The 25137-nt window shown below is 36.4% G+C and overlaps 1 protein-coding gene across 26 annotated transcripts in view; it reads right to left on the reverse strand.

The window, feature by feature from the left end:
- DNAH12 (dynein axonemal heavy chain 12) overlaps window positions 1-25137 on the reverse strand; it is a 232905-nt gene that overhangs the window by 81973 nt on the left and 125795 nt on the right. For 24 of the 26 annotated variants that reach the window (XR_003796539.1, XR_003796540.1, XR_003796541.1 and 21 more), the window contains 8 exons: window positions 19309-19418; window positions 16586-16769; window positions 16320-16460; window positions 12887-12970; window positions 12155-12343; window positions 4407-4526; window positions 2873-3061; window positions 1013-1164 (listed from right to left, as the gene is read on the reverse strand). Coding sequence is in view for 21 of the 26 variants with exons in the window: in XM_029241697.1 (XP_029097530.1) it covers window positions 1013-1164; window positions 2873-3061; window positions 4407-4526; window positions 12155-12343; window positions 12887-12970; window positions 16320-16460; window positions 16586-16769; window positions 19309-19418 (1169 nt within the window). In the remaining 5 variants the exon portion in view is untranslated. The remainder of the gene's footprint in view (window positions 1-1012; window positions 1165-2872; window positions 3062-4406; window positions 4527-12154; window positions 12344-12886; window positions 12971-16319; window positions 16461-16585; window positions 16770-19308; window positions 19419-25137) is intronic. The other 2 variants (XR_003796543.1, XM_029241709.1) reach the window with 2 other exon arrangements.

Consider the following 25137-nt stretch of genomic DNA (forward strand, 5'->3'; position numbering starts at 1 on the left):
GTCCCCTGCATTGGCAGGCAGATTCTTAACCACTGCACCACCAGGGAAGCCCCAGTTTAAATAATATTAATGATAAATTATGGCTAGTGTTTCAAAGAAAAATAACTATAAAAGTGTTATTAAGAAAATTGGTATGGATATGTCTATGGTACGTGCTAGGCTTTTCATCTTTTTTGATGTGCTCTTCTTATTTAAGTCTGAGTCTTTTATGCTCGTCTTAAGTTATGAAGAACTAGCATAGGACAGATCTCAAAAACGCCAAATGGGAAAATGTGGATCATGGTTAGTCTGATCCCTCAGGAGTACAATGAACCTGTGAGTAGAATGCATACCTTTTTAACAGTAACACTGTAACTGACTTTTAATCTGCTATTACAAATAAAAGAAATAAAAGATGGCTTATGAGCATACGGCATATGGCATATGAGCCGTATGATGGTAAAGACTTTGAAGTGGGCAATAGGAAACCTGGATTTCAGGTTTACCACAAGTAACAGATGTCACTATGGAAATGTCAATTAGTCCCTCAGGGTCCTAGTTATCTGAAAATGGATGACCTCAAAGTTCACTTCAAAAATCCTATGATCCTGGGCTTCCCTGGTGGCACAGTGATTAAGAATCCGCCTGCCAATTCAGGGGACACGGGTTCGAGCCCTGGTCTGGGAAGATCCCACTTGCCATGGAGCAACTAAGCCCGTGCACCACAACTACTGAGCCTGCTCTCTAGACGCCGCAAGCCACAGCGACTGAGCCTGCGTGCCACAACTACTGAAGCCCGTGCGCCTAGAGCCCGTGCTACGCAACAAGAGAAGCCACTGCAATGAGAAGCCCGCACATCACAACAAAGAGTAGCCCCCACTCGCCGCAACCAGAGAAAGCCCGTGTGCAGCAACAAAGACCCTACACAGCCAAAAATAAATAAAAATAAAAAAAAATATTTTAAAAAATCCTATGATCCTATTAGAAAGGTACTATAATATTTAAAATGCATGTTTATAATAGAGTTTCTTACTTTGCATAGGTAATACTCAAATCCATTAGAAATGTATATCTAATTGTATCCATTGTAGGGACTATGATATCTTGAATCTTGACACATTTATCTCCTAAATTAGTACTTTTAATTAATTCATTCCAGTGGATCCAGCGACCTCGGTTTTTCAACTATAAGAGAACATAAATTTTAAAGTATTATAACCATGCACTTGCTATCTAAAAGGCTCTTTTTAGCACAGTTATCATATTTGCTTTTAAAAACTTTACAGCCTTTTCCTCCTTTTTATTGTGAAATACAGTGGCTTCTCTTGTTGTGGAGCATGGGCTCTAGGCACGCGGACTTCAATAGTTGTGGTGCATGGGCTCAGTAGTTGTGGCTCGCAGGCTCAGTAGCTGTGGCTTGCGGGCTCTAGAGTGCAGGCACAGTAGTTGTGGCACATGGGCTTAGTTGCTCCGCGGCCTGTGGGATCTTCCCAGACCAGGGATCTAACCCGTGTCCCTTACATTGGCAGATGCATTCTTAACCACTGTGCCACCAGGGAAGTCCCTGTCCTCTTAACACTCTAATCTTTCCAGACTGACTTCAAGATGTCCTTGTGCATATATCAAGAATTTATCTGAGAGCCACTCTGATGTGGCTGAAGTTACAATTGACAGGACTTTGGCTTAATGTTTTCATATTTTAAAGTAAATGGGCAATAATCTAACTAGAAACAAAATATCAAATAAACTCGTATTTGTTTCTCTAAAATTATTCTCTTTGGCATATTGATCCAGGCTGATTCTCAGCCAGGACATATTGGAATGGCTGGACTGATTGTTACATTACTGAAGTTCTTCTGAACCAGGGGCTAAACAGCTGCTGTCTTGATGCCCTAAGTGATCCTGATTAGGGAATCCACCCTCCCCCACACAGATATCTTCCTCTCCAAGTTGTCCTGCCCTTCCCTGGAGATCCTAAGGCCTCTCACCATCAGTCAACAAAAGAGTTAGCACCTGGCAAAGAGGGAGGTCTCTTGGACTCCAGTGCTATGGCTGGCATCTAAGAATCTTTAAATATTTTCTGGCAAGTTGTATATGTATATGGTTTGTGTCTGGGTGACGGTAATTTTGCAAGTTTGGGTGAGTGTTTCTTCAGTAATTCATATTCTTAATTTCTTAGGTTTTAGCTTTTATTTTTATCAAAGTTATTTATGCACTATTTTAGAGTCAAAAGTTTACAAGGTTAAGGAAAAACAGCAGTTTCCCACTCTTTTCTCCTCTCTAACAGCAACTACCTTTGCCTCTTTAAGCTGGATATTTTGATATTTACCTTCAATTCTTAAAGAATATGCTTGTGTTATCACTTCTTGATTTTTTAGTTTTAGAGGTTATTCTATTCACTTCCCACTGTGACTAATGAGGATGAAACTCTCTTTCTGGTCATATTCTTAAAATTCTGTGTTAACATGGTTTTAGGGAAAGATTTCTGCACTGGCAATCAGGAGAGCTGGGTACAAGTCCTGGCTGTGCTAGTCAGTTGTATTTCTAGGTTTAGGTAAAATTGTAATAAGTCTCTATCCAGATCTTATGGCACTGTGAAGTAAAATTTGCATGAATCAAATAATTATGCAAATGCTTACTGTTTAAAAGAATCTTCTTGTGAATTCTTTTTTAAATTGGAGAAAATAGATTTAATTTAAATCTGAAATTATAAAATATTCTCAAAATAAGTTTATCTATACTGTCCACAAGTTATAGGAGGAGAAACTGAAGAGAAGGGACTAAAATGCTAACCACAGGAGTCAAAGTAACTCTAGGATGGGAACCCACTTTTGACTGCTGATCTAAGACTTTGTGTTTTACAGCTTATCATAACAAGCATTTTATATCATACCTCATACATGTAGTCATAGACTAGGCCTTTTTCATCAAAGTGGCATTCCCATTTACCCACAGAGTCAGGTATTGGGTTGCTTTCATCTTTTCCCAATATGACTAATCGTATGTAAATGTCAAAAACAATGCGACCATCTGTATCACAACTTCCTCCAATGGACCAAATCAAAGAAAATATAAAGCAAGCCTGTTGGTTAAAAAGAAAAACTAATTTAAACTATTTAAAAGGAAATTTTAACAGATTAACTAAAATATAGTACATTAAGTTCTAATTAATCTACTTGGAAAAGGTCAGATTTACAAATAAAGTAGAATGGAGCACATCTAAGTCACGTAACGAATCATTCCTCTGGCACTATGTATCTAAATTAAAATTCTCATGCCAAATGACCTAGGAATTTCTCTTTTAGGAGTTTATCTTCAAATATATTCCCACTGGACAAAACGATATATGTACAAGAATATTTACTGCAACACTGTTTGTGGTAGCAAAATATCTGAAGCAACCCAAATGTTCTTCAATAGAAGTCAGCTTAATTGGAATATGCTACATACGCTGGAATACATGTAGCTATTTAAAAAAAAAAAAAAAAAGGTAACCCAATACTGATATGGAAAGATCTCCAAAATATATTGTGAGAAAAGATGCAAATCAGTATGTATAGTACGCTAACATGTATAAAATATGTATACATATAGAAGAGGATATGTATCAAATATGTCTAGCAGGCTACATGAGGCACTGGTAATAGTGGTTGCCTTGAGGGTGGCTGGGGGACTGGTATGGGTGGAAAACTTACTTTGCTCTTTTGAATTTTGCTCTAGGTACATGCCTTATCTAGTTAGAAAAATCTATCAAAAATATTTTGAGAGAAAATTTTCTGTGGCAACAAAGTGAAGGGAAAACCATGGGAGGGAACTGCTATTACCACAGAGTAGAATAGAAGATAGATTGAAAGAGGAGATCGAGGTATTTGAGAATAAGGTGGTGGATAGGAAAGTAGTATAGACCAGGGAAGAGCACAGAACATCTCTTTCCTTTGGCTCCCTGAGAGCCTTATTCTCTGCCATTCTCTATGATCTCTAGACATTAACTAACCTGGACCACTGACTCCTTCCTACATATATCCTCTATGAATTCTGCCTGCAATGCTCCACCCAGCTGGTTGGATGCCTGCTCCTAGTCTTTCATAGCCAGTTTGTTGTAGCCTAACTCTAGCTTAACATTTAGACAAGATCAATTCACCTGAAGTCCATATTGGTTTAATATTGTCACCTTATTAAGTGTTTATCAAATTATGATCTTTCATAAGTAATAGGGTGTCTTGATTCATTCTGACATATTTTACTTTCTCTAAATCGTTTTTTAAATCAGAATACCAGGTCAGGGCAACTTTAATGTCTTCAGGTATTCTTTTGGTGCTCACCAAAAAACCGCTCTAGGTCTTGTAATGTCTTTCTCAACACAAGTATCATTTGCCAGAGGCATATTTTATTCCATAATTAAAAAACACAATAAGTATAAAACCAACCATAATCCAAACACGAATGTGCTTGCTGGTAGGATCGTTTTCTACCACATTACACAGGAGTACTTCAAAGAGGCGTGTGAGAGATACAACTACATTGCTATCGCTTGTAGGAATCAGTTCCTTCAAAGTGAAAAGAATAAGATACTTTACTTTCATCTTATTTACATAATAAAAGAAAATAAACATTTCATTTAAAAAATGTAGTTTTCCTAAGGTCTTTATAAAATTTAAACTTAAGGAATTTAAATTGTAGGCATGATAAAAATCTCTCAAATATTTTAGTCTAGCATATTACATTACACAGTTATGCAAAACATATTCTTATTCTGAATTCTTTGAGAAATGAAAACTAGTAAGAGAATAAACAATGCTCTAGAGATAGTAGAAAAGAAGTTTGTAACACCCATTTATTCATCTGTTTATTCAACAAACATTTATCAAAAACACAGTATACCTATATACCAAGCTAGGAGATATGAAAATAAAACACATGATCTCTGAAAAGAAGTGATATTGAAATTAAATAGACTAAAATAATATGGTATAATAATGACATGACAGAGTAAGTCCCAAGGTAGTGGGAGGCTACTAGATTACTTGGGATAAACAATTAGCCCAGACCCAGGTAGGAAGACAAGGAGGGAAATAGGAGAGGAATAATCAAGGAAGATTTCCCAGATGAAGGAATAGCTGAGATGAATTTAGAAGGAAAGTGTGAGTTAACCAGGTGCAGAAGGGAATAATGTTCAAGGCAGGGGAAACAACATATATACAGACATGGAGATGTGAGTGGACACAGAGTATTAAAGGGATTCTGTAGGATGTGAAAAGAGGGTGTGAGAGAGGAATGGCAAGAAATAAAACCTGAGAAGCAGACAGGGGTCAGATCCTGAAAGGCATTATAGGCTATGTTAAGGATGTCATGCTAAGACGAAGAGGGTTCCAATGGAGGGTTTTAAGTAGGGGAGTAAATGGAATGAATTTGTGTTTTGGAATCCTCATTCTGGTAGCAGGATGTAGACTGGACCAGAGTAGCTCTATTGTACTGATTCAGGTAGGAAATGATGAAGGTCAGAACTGAAGCTATTATGACAGGATGAAGTAGGGTGGTCAGAGGAACTGCGATGGAGAGAAGACAGATACGAAAGTTAGCAATGAGGGAAAAATCAATAGATGCTGGGGACTAACTGGCTATGGAAAATATGGGAATGAATTATGAAAAGAAAATCTATCACTCATTATCAGAAAGATGAAGTTTATTTATTTTTTTGCGGTATGCGGGCCTCTCACCGCTGTGGCCTCTCCCGCTGCGGAGCACGGGCTCCGGACGTGCAGGCCCAGCGGCCATGGCCCACGGGCCCAGCCGCTCCGCAGCACGTGGGATCCTCCCGGACCAGGGCACGAACCCACGTCCCCTGCATCGGCAGGCGGACTCTCAACCATTGCACCACCAGGGAAGCCCCTATTTTGTATTTTTTACAACGTATAGTATTAGCTTTAAAATTTTAGAAACTGAAAAATGATTATTTGTATATTTTTTCTATGAGATGTTGTACAGAATCTTCATAAAGTGAAATTGTCTTCTTTTATTTTATGCAGGGTATTTTTCCTATCTCCAAAATAGTATTTTAGGATAAAAATCTACTGAATACTCTTTTCCCTTCTCTATTATGTGGTGGTCCCCAAAAAGATATATCCACATCCTAATCCCAGGAAGCCACAAAGGTGATCTTATTTGGAAAAAGGGTCTTTGAAAATGTAATTAAGTTAAAGTCTCAAGATGAGGAGATCATTCTGGATTATCTGGTGGGCCCTAAATTCAAAGTCCTAAATCCTTATAAAAGTCACATAGTGGAGAGACACAGAGAGTAGAAGGCCATGTGAACATGAAGAAAAAGACTAGAGTTATGCAGGCACAAGTCAAAAAAAGGCTGGAGCCAAAAGAAGCTGGAAGAGATAAGTAAAGAGTCTCTCTTAGTGCTACCAGAGGAAGCGCATTCTGGCCAACACCTTCATTTCAGACTTCTGGCCCCAGAACTGTGACAGAATAAATTTCTGTTGCTTTAAGTCACCAAGTGTATAGTAATTTGTTACAACAGCCCCAGGAAACTAACACAATATGTAAAGTTTTCTCACAAAATACTATATGTATATGTGAGTTTTTAAAGGTACATATTTAAAATCCTTTTATTATTTATTTATTTTTTTGGCGGGGGGGCACTTGGCTTGTGGAATCTTAGTTCCCTGACCAGGGATTGAAGCCAGGCCCTGGCAGTGAAAGCGCCAAGTCCTAGCCACTAGACTGCCAGGGAATTCCCTAAAATAACTTTAAAATATGGAATTTTTAAATCTTTAGTCACGATAATTTTAATCCAAAGAGTATAGCTGGAATAAATTTTACCTCTGGGTTATTCGGATGTAACTTCAGCAATATAAAACCACAGCGTGGTGGGGACTTCTCTGGTGGCGCAGTGGTTAAGAATCCACCTGCCAATGCAGGGGACATGGGTTTGAGCCCTGGTCTGGGAAGATCCCACATGCCGCGGAGCAACTAAGCCCATGTGCCACAACTACTGAGCCTGTGCTCTAGAGCCCACAAACCACAACTACTGAGCCCATGTGCCACAACTACTGAAGCCCATGTGCCTAGAGCCTGTGCTCCGCAACAAGAGGAGCCACCGCAATGGGAAGCCCGTGCACCACAACGAAGAGTAGTCCCCACTCACCGCAACTAAAGAAAGCCCGCAAACAGCAATGAAGACCCAACACAGACAAAAATAACTAACTAAATAAAATAAAATAAAAACCAAAGGTGGATATTGCTATAATGGTGCTGTGTAAAATCACTTTTAATTCAACTATAAAAGCTAAAGGACAAAAGTATTAAAAACAACTATAACTAAATTATGTTAATGGATACATACTATAAATAAATGTTAATTGTGACATCAATAGCCTACAATGTGGGGAAAGGAGGGATAAAAGTGGAGAGTTCTTACATGTAAATGAATTAAGTTGTTATCAGCTTAAAGTACCCTGTTTTAAGATAATATATGTAAGCTCCTTGGTAACAACAAAGAAAATACTTATAGAAGTTACACAAAAGAAAAAGAGGAATCAAATCCTATCAATACAAAACAAAACAAAACACAAAGGAAGACAGCAAGATAGAAAAGAGGGACAAAAGAACTACAAGATAAACAGAAAATAGTTTTTAAAATAGCAATAGTAAATTCTTTCCTATCAATAGATAGCTTAAATGTAAATAGGTTAAACTCCCCAGTAAAAAGATACAGAGCAGCTGAATAGATAAAAAAAACGAAGATCCAACTGTATGGTGTCTATAAGAAACTCACTTTAGATTTAAGGACACACATAGGCTGAATATGAAGGGATGGAAAAAGATATTCCATGCAAACCGTAACCAAAGGAAAGCAGAAATGGCTATACTTAAATAATATGAAGTAGACTTTAAGTCAAAAACTATCTCTAGAGACAAAGAAGGTTATTATTACATAATGATAAAATGATCAATTGAATAGGAAGATAAAGCAACTGTAAATACATATGCACCCAACATCAGAGCACCTAAGTATATAAAACAAATACTAACTGATACGAAAGGAGAGACTGATAGCAATACAATAATATTAGAAGACTTCAATATCCCATTTTCAATAAGGAATAGAATATCCAGACAGAAAATCAGTAAAGAAACAGTGAACTTGAACACCATAGACCAAATATACCTAACAGATATATACACAACTTTTCACCCAAGAGCAGAAGAATATACATGCTTTTCCAGTGCACAAAGAATACTCTTTAGGATAGACCCCATGTCAGATCACAAAACAAGTCTTAAGAAACTTAAGAAGATTGAAATTATACCAAGTATCTTTTCTGACCACAATGGATTAAAACTAGAAATCAGAAAAAAAAAAGAGAGAAAATTCACAAATATGTGGAAACTAAATAACATAAGTACAACCACTGGGTCAAAGAGGAAATCAAAAAATATCCTGAGACAAATGAAAATGGAAATAATACATACCAAAACTTATGAGGTACACCAAAAGCAGTACTAAGAGGAAGTTTATAGCAATGAACACTTTCATTAAAAAAGAAAAATGATCTCAAATAAACAACCTAATTTTACACTTCAAAGAACTAGAAAAATAAGAGCAAACTAATTTCACAGTTGGCAGAAGGAAGGAAATAATAAAGATCAGAGTAGGAATAAATCAAATAGAGACTAGAAAAACAATAGAAAAAAAATCAACAAAACTAAGAGTTGGTTTCTTAAAAAAATATACTAAATAAACAAACCCTTAGCTAGACTAACCAAGAAAAAAGAGAGAAGACTCAAATAAATAAAATCAGATATGAAAGAGGAGACATTGCAATGGATGACTCAGAAATAAAAAGAAATAATAAGAAACTATTATGAACAATTATATGCAAACAAATTGGATAATCTAGAAGAAATGAATAAATTCCTAGAAACATACACCCTACCACAACTGAATAGAGAAGAAACAGAAAGCCTGAATAGACCAATAACAGATAAGGAGATTGAAGTCGTAATCAAATACTTCCCAACAAAAACTCCCAGGGCCAGATGACTTCACAGCTTCACAACTCTACCGAACATTCAAAGAAGAATTAATAAAAATCCTTCTCAAACTCTTCAAAAAGTACAAGTAGAGGGAATACTTCTGAACTCATTCTCTGAAGCCAGCAGCCAGAGAAAGCCACCACAAGAAAAAAACAAAAAAACAAAAAACTATAGGTCAGTATCTCTGATGAATGTAGATGCAAAAATCCCCAACAAAATACTAGCAAACTGAATTCAACAGCTGATCAAAAAGAGAATACACCATAACCAAGTGGGATTTATCCCTGGGATCCTAGGTTGGTTTAACATATGCAAATCAATCAATGTGATGCAACACATTAACAGAATGAAACATAAAACCACATAATCATCTGAAGAGATTCAGAAAAAAACATTTGACAAAGTTCAATATCCATTCATGATAAAAATCCCTGCAACAAAATAAAGGCCGCTTATGAAAATCCCAGAGTTAAAATCATAATTGGGTAAAACTGAAAGCTTTTCCCCTAAGATCTGGTACAAGGCAAGGATGCCCCCTCTCACCACTTTTATTCAATACAGCGCCAGAAGTACTAGCACAATGAGACAAGAACAATGAGACAAGAAAAAGAAACAAAAAACATGCAAATCAGAAAAGAAGAAGTAAATTTATCTCTCTTTGCAGATGACATAATCCTATTTGTAGAAACCCTAAAGACTCCACGGAGATGGGAGGGAAGGGGGACACAACATTTTAGAACTAATAAATTCAATAAAGCTGCAGGATACAAAACCAACTCACAAAAATCAGTTGCATTTCTTTTCATCAACAATGACCTATTTAGAAAGGAAATCAAGAAAACAATCCCATTTATGATAGCATCAAAAAGAATAAAATACTTAAGAATAAATTTAACCAAGGATGTGGAATATCTGTACACTGAAAACTATAAAACAGTAATGAAAGAAACTGAAGACACAAATAAATGGGAAGATATTCTGTGCTCAAGGATTGGGAAGAATGTCCATCCTACCCAAGTGAGCTACAGATTCAATGCAATCACTATCAATATTCCAATGACATTTTTTACAAAAATAGAAAAACCAATTCTAAAATTTGTATGGAACCACAAAAGACCTCAAATAGCCAAAGTAATCTTAAGAGAGAAGGGTAAAGTTGGACACATCACACTTCCTGGTTTCAAATTATATTACAAAGCTCTAGTACAAAACAGAATGGTAGAGGCATAAAAACGGACATATAAACCAGTGGAACAGAGTAGAAATAAACCCAACCATATATGGTCAGCTGATCTTTGGCAATGGTGCCAAGAATATACAATGAGGAAAGGATAGTCTCCTTAATAACTGGTGTTGAAAAAACTGGATGTCCACATGTAAATGAATGAAATGGGACCCTTACCTTGCACTAGACATAAAAATCAGCTTGAGATGGATTAGACTTAAATGTAAAACCTGAAACCATAAAACTCCTAGAAGAAAACATGGTGGTGGGGGTGGGGAAGCTCCTTGACATTGGCTTGGCAATGATTTTTTTGGATATGACATCAAAAGCTCAGGCAAAAATACAAAAATAAACAAGTGGGACTACATCAAACTAATAAGCTTTTCCGCACAGCAAAGGAAACCATCAAAAAATGAAAAGGCAACCTACTGAATGGGAGAAAAATATCTGCAAATCATATATATAATAAGGAATTAATATCCTAAATATATAAGGAACTCATACAACTCAACAGCAAAAACACAAACAACCCAATTTTTTAAATGGGCATAGGACCTGAATAGACATTTTTTTCCAGAGACAACATACAAATGGCCAACACATATATGAAAAGCCACTCAGCCTCACTAATCATCAAGGAAATGCAAATCAAAACCAAAATGAAATATCACCTCACACCTGTTAGGATGGGTATTATCAAAAAGATAAAAGATAATAAGTGTTGATGAGAATGTGGAGAAAAGAGAACCCTCATGCACTGGTGGTGGGAGTGTAAATTGGTCCAGCCATTATGGAAAACAGTGTGGAGGATCCTCAAAAAACTAAAAATAGAACTACAATATGATCCAGCAATGCCTCCTCTAGATACAGCACCCAAAGGAAATGAAATAAGTACCTCAAAGAGATATCTGTGCTCCCATGTTCATTGAAGCATTATTCACAATAGCCTAGATATGGAAACACCTAAGTGTCCCCTGGTGGATGAATGGATAAAGATATTGTGGTATATATATAATGGAATAATATTCATTCTTAAAAAAGAAAATCCTGCCATTTTCAACAACATAAACAAAACCTGAGGACTTTATGCTAAGTGAAATAAGCCAGACATAGAAAGGAAAAAACTGCATGATCTCACTTGTATGCAAAATCTAAAAGTTGAACACATAAAAAGAAGCAGAGAGTAAAACAGGTTACCAGTGGTGGGGAGGTGAGAGAAATGGGGAGATACTGGGCAAATAGTACAAAGTTACATCTATGCAGGATGAATAAGTCTAGAGATCTAATGTACAACATGATGACTTTAGTTAATAATACCTGATGCAATATGTACCAGTACTGGAAATTTGCTAAGAGAGTAGATTTCAGGTGCTCTCATCACACACACACAAAAGTATGTTAACTATTTGAGGAGATATGTTAATTAGCTTGACTGTGGTAATCATTTCACTACATATATGTATATCAAATCAACATGTACACTTTAAGTATTATAACTTTTATTTTTAAAATTAAAAAATTAAATGCATGCACACAAACACACACACACACACACACACACACACACACACCCCAAGTAGAAGTATAACTAGGGAAGTGTAGATAAGATCAATAGATATTATCAATGTCAATATCCTTGTTGTGATATTATAATACAGTCTTACAAAATGTTACCATGGGGAGACATTAGGTGAAGTGTATGTGGGATCTCTCTGTATTATTTCTTACAACTGCATGTGAATCATGGATTGTCATAATAAATATTTCAATTTTTTAAAAAAGTGGATACTACAAGTCTAAGGAGAAACTGATTTTAGTTATTTATCCTACCATTCTGACTTTAGACTTAGTCAAACTGAATGGAAAGTAAAGAAATTTGAGTGTATAAGAGAATTATAGTGTTACCTTGCATTTTTTCTTACGAAGACTTAAAGTGGGCTGTATTAACCAGTCAAAAAGTCCTCTCAGAAGAGCTTGATGATCTGGTTCCTGTAGAGGTCCTTTCAGTGAATTCAACCAAGAAGACACAAGTGGTTCCCATCCCAACTGTGAGGGCTCCAAATAAATCATGCCACAGCGGCTTACAGTGGCAGGCTACAGAAAAAAGACAAGTTTTCCTTTACTAATCTTGTAGTTATTAACTAATTCTTTGCATGACTTATAAGGTCCTTCATGATCTGGCTCCTATCTTCCTCTACAGCATTCACATACACTAGATGAAACCATTTGCAGTTACAGTTCCCCAGATATGGCATGGCTCCATGTCTCTATAAGTTATCTTGTCATGATTTGGAATGCCCAGCCCCAACAAGTCTCTGTGGAGAAGTCTTACCCCTCAAAACCAGATCAAACACTCAAACATTTTCCATTGTCGTCCTCCTCTACCCATTCCTCTCTTGGGTGCTCGCCCCCTCCATATTCTTAGAGCACTTAACATGTAGCTCTGTACTGGAATATATATATATTTATTAGCATGGTTCTCATCCTCCCTAAATGAGCATACACTGTGTCTTATTCATCTTTGTATTCCTTGTGCCTAACTCGCTTTCTGACACAATAAAAAGTACTTATTGACAAAGTGAACAAATGAATAAATGAACAAACAAAAACTACTGTTAGATTAAATTATGAACTTACTGAGGCCTGGGAAAGGTCCATTGCTTCAAAGATGAGACTCATTTGAGGGGACATTTGAATGATTTCTCCACTCATAAGGCAGAGCTGAAGGCAATAATTTTTCAAATGTTTATTTTAAAAAAATCTCAACCTTCTCAGGTAAAAATTTATTCTATTTATTAAAGTATCTCCTATGATATAATGGAATAAGTATTAGAATGGAAGCCAGAAAAAATCTTAATTCTAGGTCTAGTTCTGTCAATTACTTACTACGTAAGCAAATATATAATATCTCTGACTCTCAGTCTCTTCATCTATAAAAAGGGATAATTTTCCTCTCATAGAATTAAGGGAGAGGGGAACTACATGATATATTGAAAAAAAAATAAAATCCTATACAAACGTCAGCTTTTGTTATTAAAAAATTACATGAAATACTCCTGATTTTATAAAGTTGTCATAAGACCTTTTTTATTAATAAAAAAAGAGAAATAGAAAAAATAGAGAATACTATGAACACTCACATACCCATCTCGTAGATTTAACCTATGTTAATATTTTGCCATATTTACTTAGTCTTTTTTAAAAGTATTTTAAAGATCATTACAAACATCATGGCATTTCACATCCAAATATGTCAATATTCATCTTTAAAAATAAGGACTTTTCTATATAACCACAAGAACATTATCACATCTAACAAAATTACCAATAATTCCTTAATATCATCTAACACTCAGCCAACACTCAAATATTCTCAGTTGTACAAATGTCTTTTCAACTGATTGATTCAAACCAAAATTCAATCAAGGACTATGCATTGGGCTTGCCATGTCCTCTTGGTCTCTCTTAATCTAAAACATTCCTCTTTAATCAAATATGTGAAAAACTGAATTTATCAACTGTGTCCTTCCTGCCAAATTCCTATCTTGTCCATTATTATTAAAGCCATTGTATCCCCTCAATCTCCTTGGCTTCCACCTTTGGAATTATCATTATCTTTTAATAATGTTGGTAATAATTATAAACTGTTGATACCCCAAATTAATTGCATTATTAAGTCTTTAAAATTCTTCCTCTACATTTATTTTTCAGTGCTTCATCTCTGATTCATTACTCTAATCCCAATTTTGCCCCTATCTAGTTCGTCAACAATTCAGCATTTAACATTTCTGGATCTGTTTCTTACCTGTAAAATGAATGAACAGTCTAGTGCTGGGTTGTCCAATAAGACAGTAATCATATGTGGCTATTTATATTTCATTTTAATTAGATAAAATTTAAAATTCAGTTCTTCTATTGCACTTAGCCACATTTTAAATGCTCAATAGCTGCATGTGACTAGTAGCTACCTTATTGGACAGTGCAGATATGTCCATCACTACAGAAAGTTCTATTGGACAATGCTTGTCTAGAATACTTTTAAGTTTCTACCAGGCTGTTTCAGCAAACATTCTCCTTGCTACAAATTTGGGAGGGGGAGTCAACATTCTCCTCGCTCCCCCATGCTATTTCCCAACTACTTCTATTCCATCCTCTATTACAGCCCTTGCTCCTTTGACAACCCCTGCTTGGCTAAAGCCTTTGGCATCTGGCTCAGTCTCTTTCTCTCTACTATAACTCTGGCCTGATCCAATGTTCATAAGGGGAAACATCTCATTACAGCACCCCCGCCCCCCGCCTCCGGTATTTAACTACCTTGTCTTCACTTACTTCTCCCCTACTCCACTCCAGCCATCTACCTTATCTACCTGGGACCTTCTCTCCTGGAACACTACACAGTTCTGAGCATTCAAGTCTCTGCTCCATCCAGCGCTCTCACTCATTGACTCCTACTATATTTGCTCTTCATTTTCATAGAGATTTTCATATCCCTGTTGTTTTTACTTCTTTCTTTAGGTAGCTTCTGTTCTATGGTCCAGCACTTCTATCGTTCTCATGCCAATATCTTTAAAGTCTTTCTGTATTTCCAGTCTGGCAACATTGTCTACACCCACATCCAAGGTGCTTAAATTGGTAGAGAAAATCTCACAAAGGCAGACCTTGGCACTATAGTTTATAATTCATGGTCTTTAACTCCATCAGGTTCTCTATAACACTCAGATATGCTTCTATGTTTTCCCAGGCAGCTGTCTTTCCCATTTTCCATGATGGCTAATTTAAATCTTCCCCTTTCTCCTTGAGTATACAAAGAACCAGGGCCTGCCACTGCACAAAGAAAACATAAATCATCAAAAGGATTTGCCTTCAAATTTCCACTATGAAAGCCATACATTCACCTTTCCTGCTCTCCTCTCATCCAATATGAAACAATCCTGCCATTTGGCTCTGAATCCTTAGACTTGACTGGACTGATTAACCCCTCTCTTCTGAATCATCACTATTTCTCCTCTCTTTACTTTCCCCTTTAGTTCAATCAATATGACTGACTGAATGAATGAAAAAAAGAATATGAACAAATGACTAACCACCTATGATAAAGTACTGGAGTATATGTTTGAATGCTAATTAAATTAGTTTGCTTATTTAGTATTATAATTATTTCATAAAAGCAAAAAAATAAATTGATATACTAACACAGAATACTAATACAGACACAAAAAGAATAATAAACAAATAAAATGGATCTACAATATAAATATCACAGAGCACTATATTGACCAAATGAAAGAAAACACTAAAGAGTATGATTCTATTTATATTAAGTTCAAGAACTGGCAAAACTAGTTTATCAGAGTAGAAGTCAGAATAGTGATTGCCCCTTGGGGAGGGTATACTGATTGGGTAGGGACATGAGTGAACTTTGTAGGGCACAATAAATTTTATGCACTTTTATTTAGGTGATGGTTATGTGAGTGTACACATATGTAAAAAAATCTTAGAATCTAAACTTAAAGTTAGTGCACATTTTATACTTATGTTATCTCTCAATTAAATACTAGAAGACTTCCATTTTCTCTTTTTTTGTATATCTCATAGGTTTAAGGTAATGTACCACATATAAGCACTGAAGCAACTGATGTTTTCAAAAAAGAATGAGGGCTTTTTATTTTCTTCTAAAATACTAAAGTTCTATAAGAAACCTTAACACTGTAGTCGCTTAACTTATTGCCACCCATTACATTACTATGCCTTGCTGCTAATACAGTAATTTTAATATACTTGCATTCTAATTAAAAAATTAAGCAAAGAATTTACTACAGCATAGTTTTCATTGAAAAGATAATTTATAAACTTATTCAATTTGCTGCATCCCTTATTTTAAATATATAGTCTGAGATGATTAGTTGTTGAACACATAACATTGTTTAAGCCTATCTGCATCTGCTTTGCTTTTTTAAATTGTGGTAAAAAAAATAAATTTACCATATTAACCATTTTTAACTTTACAGTTCAGTAGTGTTAAATATATTCATATTGTGCATCTGTTTTGCTTTTAATTATGATGATTTACCTTTTTATTATCATCCAATACTGTGTTCATGCTCTCTATCCACAAAGTGTCAATGGGACCATCAAATACAACCCATTTCCGGTCAGGTGTTTCTGATAAGGCAAATTCTCTAAAAGTGTTAGCCACAATACCATCAGTCCACTGAGGAGGAAAAAAGGAAGTGTTGGAAAGTGTCCTTAAAAAATTATAAAGTGATAATACAAAAACATTTCAAATTTCTTGGCTTAATGTGCATTGTCAATGAGAGTGTTTATACTGTAGATTACCTCATGGGACACGGGGTCAAATTGTCCAAAAAGTTGGCCCATAGTAATGGATTTGGGGTTTACAGTCCTATAAATGACCTTTTCTTCCTCTCCATAGCCACGTTCATTCATAAGAGTTAGAGTATCAGCCAGCATATGCAGAACTTTTGTTTTAGCAGCAAAAGGCTCTCCTACTAACATAAAACTATTAAGGAAAAGAAGTCATTATACAATAAAATTCTAAAAAATAATGGTAAATTAAATTATTTCCCTATATATTGGTATATGAAATTTTACCCTATGATAATTACTACATATAATTTTTGAAATTATATTAATTTTTCTCAGATATAAGGGAAATACATTTAACTTAACTGATTGATCTCTAAATCAAATTCTCGACATTAATACCATTATCTACAAAAGAGAATAAAAAATTTCCAAATGAAAATGGAAACTTAGTAACTGCATACTCAAAAAAATTTTTTTAATGACTTGGGGTTTCCTAAGCAGAGGAGAGGAGACGATTCACTTTTCCTCAAGATTTCACTTGCTACAGTGCTCCTTGCCAAATATTTCTGAATCTCCTCTCTCCTGGCGCATAGGATTCCGCACTCTCTTGTGGGAATGAATACTAGGTAACTGAGGAGTAATAAGTGCAAATGATGAGTGTTACTTCTTAGGGGATAGACAATTGCCAGTGAGGGAAATTACAGAGCTCTCCTTTCCCTCTAGCACACCTGGGACCCACAATGCTGAGATGGTGGCTGCTCTAACAGCCTGGGACCTGAGTGATTATGATGAGCAGAACCTCCCTGTTAAACTATAATGGAAACAGTACAAATGAGAAATACATATTTGTTTTGAAGTCACTAAGATTTGGGTGCTGATTGTTTCTATGGAATAACCTAGCCCATCCTTATTGATAGAAATTGGTAACTAGAAGGGCAAAAGGTATTCTTGCCATAATAAAAAAGACTAAAATAAGTGGCACTGGCTTAGAGGCTAGGTTGTGGGTGGCGGCTAAAGGATTGGCAATTAATATTATGCAATGATCAAACATTCGGTAAATTTATCCCTGAGATAACCTGGAAGATAGATAATATATCTAATGAAATTGTAGTTTTAGGGGAAAAGGATAGTGAACAGAATATTATTAGTATATATTGGCAGCTGATGGCTGTATTTAACAAGGAAATAAGCTTAAGAAAATATGGTCAGTTTGCAAGCAGGAATGAAAGTAGAGGGAGTTGAGAAATTCAGAGACTTGAGGGATTGAATGAGGTCATTTATTCTCACCTGCAATTGGTAAAACATAAATTGAGAAAATCTTTGAACAACAAAGATCAACTCAGCCTAGTATCAAGGATCAAATCAATAAGCCTAATATGTTCAAGGATACTACGAGGAAGTTTAGAAAGGTATGACTTAATAAGGACTATCGTTGTGGCTACTGGCACATGGAACTACCTAGAATCAAATAGAAAAAAAACTTATTAAATAGTTTTTGAGAGAGTTTACTGACAAAGAAACCATGAGTCTAGGCTAAAACACATGTGAATGTTTAAGATGTAAAGAAGACTCAGGTACTGAATGCACGAGGGTTGACTGTACTAATTCCCTCTATTATTATATATGTTTGAAAATTTATATGATACAAAGGTTTTTTTTTTTTTTTTTAATTTTGCCTTTAAAAAATCATGACCTTTGAGATTTCAACTTTCTATAGGCAGTAAGTGGGCTGAAAACATTTCTCAGCTCCCAAGGATATTTTCTCTATTGTCCACCTCACATGTGACCAGGGAAGAAAATGGAGATAGAAAGACCTCTCAAAAGGTTGAACCGAAGTCCACAGAGCAGAGGTTACTGGAAAGACTCTCTCAGGGAGCAAAATCAAGCAGAAATAGATCCAGGTTTTATGGGGATTTCAGTTTATACAATTGGTGGGGAAAGCTCTCTAAGGAAAAAAATATATATGTAATTACAAATACAAAAATGTCCACCGCCACTTTAATGACACCCTTTCCAATAAATTATATATAAAATGATTATGACTCCCTGGAGGGGCCTCTACTAATAAGAGGTCCTGAAGTTTAAACTCCAGTAGTTTCACAATCTATCTCTGGAACTGGGCTCCCACACGCACAGCTGGGTTTCAGAACTGCTACTGACAAGTGTTGGCTTTGTCTCCCATTCTTCAGTTTCTAAATGGGAGTATTTGCTCTGATAATCCTGCTCTGGTAAACCCACCATTATAATACTGGATGTATGCAGGGCAGATAACTTGTCTTTGTAGTTTTAGGTCTTTGGAGCAAGAACAACTTCCAAATCTGATACACAAACTATCATGCATCACCTAGAGATCCTATACTTTGAGTCTGGTTCATTGATTGATCAGATCTTTTAGGTTGTCACCCTGGGAAAGGAAAAGTGTGTTCTATGTGCATGAAGTACAGCAAATAACATATTTGATGATCAAAAGGGCAAATTGTGGTGGTCATTAGTGCTACATCACTGAATGAGTACTCCTTAACACTCCTTTTTGGATAGGTAACATGAGAGAGAAATAAACCTTTGTTTTTAAGCTACTGGAATGGAGATGGGGGTGGGGGGCGTTGTTCCCTAGCCTACCTCGCATACAAAGTTTGCTGAGTCTTTTAGTTCACAAATTTTAGTTGTTTTAATAGTTTAACTTAAAAAACAACATCTAACTTTGGCACACTATCTATAATCTATAATCTTACCCATGTCTAACAATCATCATCTCATATGTCTGAATCATTTTTTCAAGAAAAAATTTAACAGGCTGAAGATTATGTACTTTGCAGGCTTCATGAGCACATTCCAAAAATTCCTAAAATAAAAGAAAAATGGAATGCATTTCTACAAAATCGTATTATAAATCATGTCATTCATGTCTTATAAATGTAGACTTTTCATTTAGAAATAAGAAAATTGTATCTTCTTATATTTATAAATTATTTCTTGAAACTTTATTTTTTAATTAAAAGGAGGAACAAATAAAATTAAAATACTTTAAAAATATTAGTATTCCCCATTATAAGTTATCAATGATCATGGCACCATAGCATTGGGTGTACACTGCATGAAAACAACTCCTCTTAAGAGTTTTTCCAGAATTTCACTTTTGGTTAGGATATAGAAGGACATGCCAAACAATCCTTCACACTATAGTAAAGAGAAATAAACAGAGGTTACAAAAATTATAAGGCTTTTAAAGATACAGGAGAACTTTGGATGCAGATAAGTCTAAAGGAATTAAACTTCAGAAAGGGATGAGCCTTTCCTAGGTGAACACAGATCAACAGCTAATTTTGCCTCTGGGACCAAGTATAGACATAGGTGGGCATTGGATTGAGCCTGCTATAGGCAGAGGGACTTTGCTGAAGTAAGGAGAAAATAACAGATATTTTAATGGTCATGTGGACTTATGTGAACCTCAAAAAACTGGAGGAGCCTCAAATGCAAAGCTGGTTTTCCCATGGCCTATGCTTTTGCTGAGTCTGAAGTGACATAAGAAATCAAAGGCTTAGCTAGAAAGGCACAAAGAGAGAGATTTTCTTAGTCTTCAGATGCTTATATCCCAGAATGCTGCTATAGGAAGGGCCTTATTATACAATAGGACAATTTTCACTATAAAGACATTTGAAACCAGAGGTAAACTAAAGCTCAATAATTCTGCAACAAAACTCTGGCTTAGGTCAACTCCTGATTGAACTGATCAACAGCTCAATCTAGCTATCTGACAAAGGAAGAACATGGTTTTTCTGTAGGAAAATAATACCAGTTCAGCCTCTACAATTATTTTCTATACAATCTTTTTTTTCTTTTTTTTTTGCGGTACGCAAGCCTCTCACTGCTGTGGCTTCTCCCGTTGCGGAGCACAGGCTCCAGACGCGCAGGCTCAGCGGCCATGGTTCATGGGCCCAGCCGCTCTGTGGCATGTGGGATCCTCCCAGACCGGGGCATGAACACGTGTCCCCTGCATCAGCAGGCGGACTCTCAACCACTGCGCCACCAGGGAAGCCCCACAATTTTTAATACAAGTCATGAGGAAAAAAAAGCTGATAATCAGTAGAAAAAAAAATGAAATAAAACAAAATCACAGTTGACCTAGATGTTATAATTAGCAGACAAAACATTAAAATAACTTTTGGGACTTCTCTGGTGGTCCAGTGGTTAAGACTCTGCTCCCAATACAGAGGGCACAGGTTCGATCCCTGGTTAGGGAACTAGATCCTGCATGCCACAACTAAAGGAGCCCACATGCTGCAACAAAGATCCTGCACACGGCAATGAAGATCCCGTGTGCCACAACTAAGACCTGGCACAGGCAAATAAATAAATAAATTTTATAAATGTATTAAAAAATGGACAATATGACAAAAAACAGATGAAAAATGAAGAATTTAAGCAAAGATATGGAATCTCTTAATAAAACCAAATTGGATACACTAAAACTGAAAACAATAAAATATGTGAAATTAAGAGTTCATTGGGGAGCTGGAGTCAAGATGGCAGTGTGGGAAGACGTGGAGTTAGCTTCTCCCCACAACTAGGGCGCCTTCTCTCAGCTGGTGGGGGACTCCAATGCCCAAGGAGATGGGAGGAACCCCAAAGTGAACCAGTAGGACATAGGGGGGACTGACAGGGGAGGAGAAGTGGAGGCCAGACAGGATTGGCACCCCTGAGGCAGGGAAGATCAGGAGAGGCAGGTGAGAGGGACTCTCCGGGAAGAGCAGGACAGGAGTGGAGGGTGATCGCTTGGCCTACTCGGGCTGGGGAGGCTGCTGAGCTCCAAAGCCCCGTGTGGGTCCTGGGAGCATAGGAGGGAGGTCAGGGAGATCAGGAGAGGCAGGTAGGAGGGGTCCTCCCACACTGGAGGAGCAGGAGAGGAGAGGAGGGTGTTTTCCCTGCCCACTCGAGCCCAGGAAGCCTGCTGGGCTCCCAGATGAGGTCCCCTGCCCTCTGAGACCAGGGGTGGGGGGCATGCCTGGGCCCCTTCTGTTCCTTGAACCTAAGCCCCACCCTCCACAGCCCCAGGGCCTTTTCCAGCCCTGTGGGTACTAAGCATAGGCCCAACCCACCACCCAAACCCTGCCCTTGCTTAGGCCCCACCCTCCACAGCCAGGGCCTTCCCCCTCACCTTTTTTTTTCTTTTCCCTCTTCCTCTTTTTTATTATTGTGCTACTGATGTACCTTCCAGTTGCTGATTCATCTATATTTTCATTTTTATATTCTTTCTAACATATCTGTTAAGTTTCCTAGTCTAATTTTATTTTTTACTTTGCTATTGTTCTCTTTTTTTTTTTTTTTTTTTTTTTGCCACCCCACATGGCTTGCAGGATCTTGGGTCATGAGCTGGGGACTGGACGGAAGCTCCTGTGGTAGGAGTTCCAAGTCCGAACCACTGGAGTAACAGAGAACCTCAGACCCCGAGTAATATTCATCAGTGAGGTCTCACAGAGTTCCTCATCTCAGCACCAAGACCCAGCTCTACCCAAGAGCCTACAAGCTCCAGCGCTGGAAGCCTCAGGCCAAGCAGCCAGTGAGACAGGAACACAATCCCACTCATTAAAAAAAAAAAAAGAGAGAAGGCAAAAAATATATGTCACAGATGAAGGAGCAAGGTAAAAACCTATCAGACCAAAAAAATGAAGAGGAAATAGGAGGCGATCTACCTGAAAAAGAATTCAGAGTAATGATAGTAAAGATGATCCAGAATCTTGGAAATAGAATGGAGGCACGGATTGAGAAAATACAAGAAATGTCTAACAAAGATCTAGAAGAACAGAAGAACAAACAAACAGAGATGAACAACACAATAACTAAAATGAAAAATACAGTAGAAGGAATCAATAACAGAATAACTGAGGCAGAAGAACAGATAAGTGACCTGGGAGACAAAATGGTAGAAATAACTGCTGAGGAGCAGAATAAAGAAAAAAGAATGAAAAGAATTGAAGACAATCTCAGAGACTTCTGGGACAACACTAAACACACAAACATTCGAATTATAGGGGCCCCAGAAGAAGAAGAGAAAAAGAAAGGGTCTGAGAAAATATTTGAAGAGATTATAGTTGAAAACTTCCCTAACATGGGAACGGAAAGAGTCACCCAAGTCCAAGAAGCACAGAGAATCCTATACAGGATAAACCCTAGGGAAAACACACCAAGATACATATTAATCAAACTAAAAAAAATTAAATTCAAAGAAAAAATATTAAAAGCAGCAAGGGAAAAACAAAAAATAACATACAAAGGAATCCACATAAGGTTATCAGCCGATTTTTCAGAGGAAACTCTGCAGGTCAGAAGGGAGTGGCAGTATATACTTAAAGTGATGAAAGAGAAAAACCTATAACCAAGATTACTCTACCCATCAAGGATCTCATTCAGATTCGATGGAGAAGTCAAAAGCTTTTCAGACAAGCAAAAGATAAGAGAATTTAGCACCACCAAACCAGCTTTACAGCAAAGGCTAAAGAAATTTCTTTAGGCAGGAAACACAAGTGAAGAAAAAGACCCAGAAAAACAAACCCAAAACAATTAAGAAAATGGTAATAGGAACATACATATTGATAATAACCTTGAATGTAAATGGATTAAACGCCCCAAACAAAAGAAACAGACTGGCTGAATGGATACAAAAACAAACCCATATATATGCTGTCTACAAGAAACCCACTTCAGACCTAGGGACACATACAGACTGAAAGTGAAGGGATGGAAAAAGATATTCTATGCAAATGGAAATCAAAAGAAAGCTGGAGTAGCAATACTCGTATCAGATAAAATAGACTTTAAAATAAAGACTGTTACAAGTGATAAAGAGAGACACTACATAATGATCAAAGGATTTATCCAATAAGAAGATACAACAATTATAAGTGTTTATGTACCCAACATAGGAGCACCTCAGTACATAAGGCAAATGCTAACAACCATTAACGGACAAATCGACAGTAATGCAATAATAGTAGGCGACTTTAACACCCCACTTACCCCAATGGACAGATCATCCAAACAGAAAATAAATAAAGTAACACAAACTTTAAATGACACAATAGACCAGAGAGATCTAATTTATATTTATAGAACATTCCACCTAAAATTGGCAGAATACACTTTCTTCTCAAGTACAAACGGAACATTCTCCAGGACAGATCACATCTTAGGTCAGAAATCAAGCCTCAGAAAATTAAAAAAAATTAAAATTGTATCAAGCATCTTTTCTGACCACAATGCTATGAGATTGTAAATCAATTACAGGAAAAAAACTAAAAAACACAAATGCATGGAGGCTAAACAGTGCGCTACTAAATAACCAAGAGATCACAGAAGAAATCAAAGAGGAAATCAAAAAATACCTAGAAAAAAAAAAATACCTAGAGACAAATGACAACGAAAACACGATGACCCAAAATCTATGGGATGCAGCAAAAGCAGTTCTAAGAGGGAAGTTTATAGCAATTCAATCTCATCTCAAGAAAAAAGAAAAATCTCAAATAAACAATTTAACCCTACACTTAAAACAACAAGAGAAAGAAGAAAAAAGAAAACCCAAAGTCAGTAGAAGGAAAGACATCATAAAGATCAGAGCATAAATAAATGAAATAGAAACATAGAAAACAATAGCAAAGATCAATAAAACTAAAAGCTGGTTCTTTGAGAAGATAAACAAAATTGATAAACCCTTAGCCAGGCTCATTAAGAAAAAAAGGGAGAGGATGCAAATCAATAAAATTAGAAACGAAAAAGGAGAAATCACAATTGACACTGCAGAAATACAAAGGATTATAAAAGACTACTACAAACAACTATATGCCAATAAAATGGACAACCACTAAGGAATGGACACACTCTTGGAAAGCTACAATTTTCCAAGACTGAACCAGGAAGAATTAGAAAATATAAACAGACCAATCACAAGTAATGAAATTGAAACCATAATTAAAAATCTTACAACTAACAAAAGTCCAGGACCAGATGTCTTCACAGGTGAATTCTATCAAATATTTAGAGAAGAGCTAACACCGATCCTTCTCAAACTCTTCCAAAAAATTGCAGGCGGAGAAACACTCCCAAATTCATTCTACGAAGCCACCATCACCCTGATACCAAAACCAGAAAAAGATGTAACAAAAAAAGAAAATTATAGACCAATATTACTGATGAACATAGATGCAAAAATTCTGAACAAAATACTAGCAAACAAAATCCAACATCACATTAAAAGGATCATACACCATGATCAAGTGGGATTTATCCCAGGGATGCAAGGATTTTTCAATATATGCAAATCAGTCAATGTGATACACCACATTAACAAATTAAGGAATAAAGCCATATGATCATCTCAATAGATGCAGAAAAAGCTTTTGACAAAATTCAACACCCATTTATGATAAAAACTCTCCAGCAAATGGGCATAGAGGGAAACTACCTCAACATAATAAATGCCATATATGACAAACCCACAGCAAGCATCATACTCAATGGTGAATAACTGAAAGCATTTCCTCTAAGATCAGGAACTAGACAAGGATGTC

Source organism: Monodon monoceros, unplaced genomic scaffold (assembly GCF_005190385.1).
Source record: "Monodon monoceros isolate NGI ecotype Baffin Bay Population unplaced genomic scaffold, NGI_Narwhal_1 Super_Scaffold_3, whole genome shotgun sequence".
In the NCBI taxonomy this organism is placed as follows: domain Eukaryota; kingdom Metazoa; phylum Chordata; class Mammalia; order Artiodactyla; family Monodontidae; genus Monodon; species Monodon monoceros.